General features: G+C 39.6%; 1 protein-coding gene across 1 annotated transcript; it reads left to right on the top strand.

The window, feature by feature from the left end:
• The first annotated feature begins 2,083 nt into the window (after positions 1 to 2,083).
• Positions 2,084 to 7,082, top strand: LOC118327761 (trypsin-like). The gene is made up of 5 exons (XM_035661193.1): positions 2,084 to 2,141; positions 3,277 to 3,436; positions 4,641 to 4,782; positions 5,409 to 5,675; positions 6,785 to 7,082. Exons 1-5 carry the CDS (start codon positions 2,084 to 2,086, stop codon positions 6,953 to 6,955), a joined length of 798 nt encoding a protein of 265 aa, XP_035517086.1. The 3' UTR covers positions 6,956 to 7,082.
• Positions 7,083 to 7,388: the final 306 nt, after the last annotated feature.

Raw genomic sequence — 7,388 nt, 5'->3', positions numbered from 1 at the left:
TGAGTATGTCATGTTCCACATTTGGGTCGTTTATTCTATTCTAATAGAATAGAATAAACTTTATTCATCATCAGAAACCCATCACAAAATCAAAATGAAACTATAGTTTGAGCAATTAATGAAGAGTCAGTTGACCCAAAGTACAAGAAATAGTTGCCATTTAAATGTATCTGCCTTTACTCCAAAAAAAGGAATGAGCAATATTTTATTTGATATTATTATATTAAATAGATCATGAAAAAGTAACATTTTTGGACAATCGGTTGAGAGATGAGCAAATTAAATACCTGACAAATCAAGGTGCTTCATGTTAAACTTAATATATAACTACAAAAATCCAGTACTGCCAAAAACCAGTGGATTTTAAATTTCTAACATTTCCCACAATAGCTGAATAAATTCTGAGATATTCACTGTCTTGCCAAGAATTAGAGGAGACGATTGCTACTAGGCCTACTATACATGTGTCCATTGCAAAAAAAGGTAAGCTTAAAAAATGGTTTCTTTAGCTTAGCATAAAGACTAGAAACGGGGATGCTTCCCTGGTTCTGTTTTAAGGTTAAAATAATCTCTATTATTATATACTGTAGTACCTCTATAACGGACTAATTTATATGTTTTTATCTTTTTTCTGTCCATAGTAATTTAAAAGTGACTTTAACTATTTCCAGACTGGGAGCCGTGACTTCTTGGAGTCACTGGCTAACAGACACATATGAGACTGGAAGGCTTTTGATCTTCCCATCTAACTCTCATCAAAAAGGCATATTTCCCAAAATACAAAAACCTTCTTTAAAAATTATTCTAAAAAAATGTAACAGTAGTAAAGTTTGTAAGTAAAGTTTATTTAATAGCAACTGATCTAGATCAGATGTCACAAAGTGCTTCACAACAAATATAATAAAAACACATGAAACATAAAATAAAATAAAATGTAAGTAAATAAAACTACACATACATACATATATTCACCTCCGTTGTGTTATTGTGGTGGCATAAATATCCTGGGCAAATAATGCAATATCCATATGCATGGTCTCCAGAGGTAGGTGAGGAAATATGTTGGTTGAAGAGACCCTTTAAAAATGGGGTAACTTCGGGTTAAATATTTGTAATATTTCATAAATAAGTCATGTTGGCTTTCTTAGTTTTTATGAAAAAAATAAGAAAGACCTTATATGTTTGAAGGTGAGAGTCTGTGAAGTTGGGTGTGATGGTCCAGGAAACACCTGACAGTGGGAGGCCACACAAAGCCGTTCTACTGGGTGAAGCATCAATTATTCAGCTCGCTCTAAATGTGGGACAAGAGGAGGTCAGGCGAGATTCTCCTCCCATGCTGTGGATGATGCTGACTTGCCAGAAGGCTTGTGGTGATGATGATGATGATGATGATGACGATGATGATGATGATCAGGCTGATGATAATGAGCTATTATCAATGCAGACACAGATTCAGTCATGACTGATGATTCATACTCATACAGAGGAACACTTGTGTGTCTCGGCTGTGTAGAATACCTTTGTGTTGTCTTGACTCAGACGTGAATCTTCCCACAGCAACAAAACAAAGCCATGCACACACACACACACACACACACACACGCACTAGGCTGTTGAAACATTTCAGCACGGATAAGCCTGGATGATGACACAGACGGAGCGTGCTGATACAGTATAGATGAACCTGCTCGGCACAGTACCTTGTGTTGCCATGGCAACAATGTAAGGCCTTTCGACAAGTCAGGAGGGTCACAAAGAGTTGTGATAGTGCTGGGATGGCAGGGGGGTGCTGGGCAGTTTTTGAAGGTGAACTTTGTTGGTCTCTTTCCTTTTCAATCAATGCTACAGTGTTGGACCCTGGTGCTGCATGTCATGGTGAAGGATGAAATTAAAAACTTTTTTTTTTTTCTCCCCCCAGAGGACACTGGAGGATAAAGGTTCGTGTGACTGACTCCTTCTGTTTCCAAAGAGGAGTTCATGTCCAGGTTGGCCCAACAGACAGGAGTAAAGGACACTGGCGGTTTGGCTGCAGTGGTTCAGCTGCTGGTATGGTGTAGGATAACGGCCTGAAACCTCCACAGCAATGATGGGCCTGCTTATGTGTTTAGGTTGTCTGCTACTGGACTTCATGATGGCCCACAGTGAGTACATGGTGTTTTTTTTATTGTAATGATTTGTTCAGGTAATGGTTTTAGCTTTTAGTTTAATAAATGTTAAAGAAGTGGCCAGTTTGAGACCTTTTTTAAAGAATACTTTGACATTTTGAAAATTAGAAATATTTGTTTTCTTGCTGAGCGTTAGATGGGAAGATCAATACTCTTTTGTCTGTTTGGTAAATAGGAAGCAAAGGGTTAGTTTAGCTGAGCACAAAGACTAGAAACATGGGCAAACAGTACCAAAATCCCTTTACCAGCACCTAAATTAACTAGTTATGTCTTGTCTGTTTAATCCATACAAGTGAAAAAAGAAAGACAATTCTACATTTTACAAACAAATAAATAAGCAACTCCTTTAAATTGCTTTCCTCTGCCTTACAGCAGATTAGTTTGAGATTACTCCTCAACAGGTGCTCATTAATATATTCAGATGTATTTCCACCAAAGGTCACAGTATCACTGTAGATATTTCCAGGATGTAGTCTAACTGTAACCATCATGTCTTATATGACCTGAAGCCAATGTACAGGTGCTGAGCTGTTGTGAAAAGCAGGCAGGAAGAGCCCCCACTCTAATGTTTCAGAGCCTAGAGTGAGGTGGTGACACTAGAAGGTCAGGTTATATTGGATTACCTTCATTATGCAGTGGCCTCCCAGGTGACAGAAAACCACTAATTGTTAGGCCGGGTCAATGGCCTTGAAGGGGGGATTAGGAGGGCCTCACTCTTTATGTTTCTCTTTTGTTCACTGAAGTCTCTCCATGTTTTGTAAGACAGGCTTTTTAAAGCATGACATCCATACCTGGGATGCTGTTACTATATATGCAGGATGTTTTGAGCATTTAGCAGTTTCGACGAAAGCATGAAGGAACCATTTCATTTTCTTTATATAAGCATTACGTCTGTGTTCCACGTTTCTACATAGGTAGGGGGGAGTGTGTTCTTGGTAAAGTGGTTTTAATGTTCACTAGCCATCAGCTTTGTGACCTGTGAATTAAAACAACTTAAACTTTAACTTATCCTATTGCCTTTGACTTTTCTAGATATCCTATGACCTGGATGATGAGGAGGTGATAGCTCCTTTTCATGCTTTATCCTGTAAATGTTTCTGTTTCCATACAGGCCATGTGCTCATGCAAGGCCGTATAGTGGGTGGTCACACCGCTGCACCAAACTCCATCAAATACATTGTGTCACTGCAGAGCACCAGGGGCCAGCACTTCTGCGGAGGATCATTGGTTCACAGGTACTGGGTGCTGACCGCAGCACACTGTAACATCGGGTAAGAATGATCAAGAGTTGTCATCAATAAGCTGTTGGTGCTTTTTGCTACAGTTGGGAAACCATATAAATAAACAAACTATATTGTACATGCTTCCCTTTTTTTATTACGTTTAGCCATGATAGTGTTGTGGTTCTATGGATGGTCCAGCGGTTTGCTCCAGACTGAAAATATCCCACTGTTTTGCACGGACGATGAATCCTAATGACTTTGGTGACTTTGATATTTCCAAGCTGACAAGCACTTCTGATCAAGCCTGCTGGCATTTATTTTACGATGAACATAGTATATAATAATACATGTTAACATTGTCAAGCTGACATTAGCGTTTAGCTCAAAGCACTGTTCTATAAACCCAAAACGAATTGGTTAAACGAGGGATCATCGAGCAAGAATCAAGGCTGCCTCCTGATAAGATTACTTTTCATAAATCAAAAATGTGACCTGACAACTTTGCCCGAGGTAAAAGATCAAACTGTTTCTGAAACACTTGCACAGGCAATGACACTCTTCTGGCAGTCTTTCAGTGGACTCTGTAGAAGTCACTGTGTAGAAGCTAACTTGGCATGATTTTATATTGTGAGCAGATGGTCCCAACAGATGCCTAAAAGCAAACATCCATTCGGCTACGGGTAGGTAACGTCAAAGCGCTGCCGCTTGATCATGATGCAAACTAAACCTATATACAGGCCACTGGGAAGTCAAACAACACGCAGATGTGGTCGGGTCAGCTGACCTTGGTGCATCATCAGTGTGTATCTGTACGTGTGTGTGTGTGTGTGTGTGTGTGTGTGTGTGTGAGTGAAGTGTGATCTTGTCTGAATCCAGGAAATTGGCTGTATTTCTGTTACTGTCCCAGCCCTGCCTGCACACAGTAAGGCCATTGTTCCCTGGCAGACACACATTTCTGGCTTCATGGCGGCCCGTGTTCTCACTTGCTGTGACTTTGAATCCTGGTCATGATTTTTCATCCCTCGCACCTTCAATTCAGCTAAGATACTAAAAATGTTTTCTAAAATATAAAATCACAGGCTAATAATGATCATGATGCCTCCAGTGCATGCTAAAATAGGCCTGTGCAAACTTCTTCTCATCTTTCTCTTTGTAGAGATGGTCAGTAATGCTCAAATCTCAAAGCCATGATTTATTTACTGCAATATTTGTTGATAAATGTTAAGTAAAATGGAAATGCCCTGTCTTTTAGGGCAGAGCACATGATGATAGTGGCGGGCGACTACATTGTAAATACCTTTGAGGGCACGGAGCAGTACGCAAAACCCCACAGGTTGGTCACCCACCCCCTCTACAACAGGAGCACCAACAATGCTGACATTATGCTCATTAAGGTACAGCCAACACTGCGTAGAGATTTAGCCAAACAGCAATGGTTATGTCGAAGACAACATTAAAAATGTGTTGATTAACCATTAATTTGGTCATATTTTGTCATGGAGCTAATTTTTTGCTTTGTTCAATTATATCACTTATATTTGATGTCCTTAACTTTCAACCTAAGACATTAACTGTCCTCTGTCCTCTTATGACTAATTGTAATGGTTTAAAACAGCATAAATACAAGTGAAACTACTGAGTCACTTATTATATATCAATTATACACATTATTTGTGCTTATAGTCAGAGGTGGGATGATCTGTGTAAGTCTATATCTCAGTGAAAAAAGTGTCTATCACACCATTTATATAATCTAAATGACTCAATCACAATGACCAGCTGTGGCCATAAAAGGAAGCTACTTTTATTCTTTATGAATCAGGAGGCAAAGCAGTGTATTAAACATAAATGTTAAATATATTATATGTTTTTTTTTTATCAATGAAGAATCTTAACTTTGGTTTCCTTTAAATTCCTAACTTTCCTCGCTAGCTAGTCGCTATCTATAAACTACTGGTTAGTGAAGCTTAACTAATGATTAAGATCACATTTTATATTTGTTTTCTGATTTTCTACACAGTTGCGAGCCCCCATGGTGCTGAACAAATACGTGTCACTGGCGCCTCTGCCCAGGCAGGGGACAGGAGTGGTCGAAGGGTTGGTGTGTCGGGTGTCTGGGTGGGGCTACAACAATCTGGGTGGAGGCCAGGCCCCCTTCACTCTGCGGACAGTCACAGTGCCCATTGTTTCAACTGCAAGGTGTAACAGCAGTATGTCCTTTAACGGAAACATCACAGCAAACATGATCTGTGCTGGCTACAGGACAGGAGGAAAAGACGCATGCAAGGTACAAGGAGACACCTGCTATTCTTTCACTAACATCAAGCAGTTATTTTAAACAGTTGTGAGGTAAGTGGGTGTTGCACATTAATCACTGTCTAATCTGCCCCATTGTGACAAACACGATCATCTGAGCTTTGAAAAGCTATTAAATCCATTTTGAAATAATAAATCCTCCAAGGTATCCCAGCCCTGGTTCCCAGTGTATATCAAATAGCACAGGGTCATCCTCTTTTCATCAGTTCACATTAAAGCAAAACAACAACACAATTTTGGGAAGCTCATCCCCCTGACAGTATGAGGATACAGTTAATCATGTCAGTGTTGGTTCGGCTACAAGTTTTTATTAAACAGACGTGGCAGTCAACCCTCAGGAATTGTATTAGTTATGATAGTTACAGAAGAGATAGAAAGCAACCCTGAAATAGCATCAGGACTAAAAACACTGCTGTAATATTTAAGTACAGTCATTTGTAGCCACAGACAACAGCATGCTCTTTGGTTATTTGTAACATGATTCCAGCCCGACATTTAGTGCGAGAGGGAAAATTGCATGAAATTCAATGTGTGATATACCAGTAGGCTATATTTTGCCTTAGGTAAAGAGCTGAATGACTAATTAAAATGGTCTATATTTAACCCTGCAGTAGGCAACTTTGCGTGTTGGCATTTCCAAGTGGTAGCAAGAGATTATGATTTGGTGAATCCAACCATCCCTTGTTTCTCACATCTCTGTTTGTGTTTTTATCGTAATGTCCCTGTGGCACATATCTTATGTGAAATGTAAGAGCACACATGTAAAAACATCAGTGCTTTTTGTAAGTTTAAAATCTTTAGAAATCCACATATAAGCCAGTTTGAAACTGAATTCACATACATGTATGCTTATGTGGTTTTTGGACATTGCAAATGGGATCAAAATTCACATGATGGAGGCACATGCTGTTTTATGATCAGACGTTTTTGCATCTTAAGTGTAGTGCCCCTATTTTACATGTGGAAACATGAAGTGTCTGATTTAACTACACTAAGCTATCATAATTCCGATCATTTGTCTTTTCATGAGGTACATTTGTGACGTTACAACTGATGAAGGATGCGGTCTTGTCCTTGCAGGGAGACTCTGGGGGACCGCTGGTGTGTGGGGGTCGTGTCTATGGCGTGGTCTCCTGGGGCAACGGCTGTGGGGATGCTAAGTTTCCAGGAGTCTACACGGCTGTGTCCAAATTCCGCCGATGGATAGACCAAACCATCTATCGGTCATACCTACGCTGTACCAAATACTGATGAAGATAGGGATAAAGCAGTCATCTATGCCTGAAAATGCTTATTCTGACATGTACCAAAGGTGGTTCCACTGATCTGATTATTCCTGTAATGTGTTCAGTGCCAATATAGTGATGATGCATCTCATATTCTCCAATTATCTACCTGTGAACATTGCTGGTCTCTGCCCTCTACAGTAATTGTGGGATCCACTACCGTGGGCACTTTAATTCCAACTATGTGAAATATATAACTTGTAAAAGTACCCCTTTGTGGAAATAACTATTCAAATTCAGAGAATGTGACGAATGTTTAAAGCCAATTTAGAGTTTGACTTTGCACATGTATGTTCAGCTAAAGTTATTAGTTTGGTGAACCTGTGTATCTGTGCACCTTAAAGGCCCCCAAATATATTTTTTTAATCAGCTTCTTACTATGAACTGTGAGATCATAC

Source organism: Morone saxatilis, unplaced genomic scaffold (genome assembly GCF_004916995.1).
Source record: "Morone saxatilis isolate NCDOM2014 unplaced genomic scaffold, NCSU_SB_2.0 Contig18, whole genome shotgun sequence".
Taxonomy (NCBI): domain Eukaryota; kingdom Metazoa; phylum Chordata; class Actinopteri; family Moronidae; genus Morone; species Morone saxatilis.
This window is presented reverse-complemented; position numbering and strand designations above follow the sequence as displayed.

Coding starts and splice junctions, on each gene's coding strand:
- LOC118327761 (XM_035661193.1), top strand. CDS start 2,084: ATGATGGGCCTGCTTATGTGTTTAGGTTGTCTGCTACTGGACTTCATG. Junction 3,437..4,640: donor GCAGCACACTGTAACATCGG/GTAAGAATGATC, acceptor CCTGTCTTTTAG/GGCAGAGCACATGATGATAG. Junction 4,783..5,408: donor CTGACATTATGCTCATTAAG/GTACAGCCAACA, acceptor TTTTCTACACAG/TTGCGAGCCCCCATGGTGCT.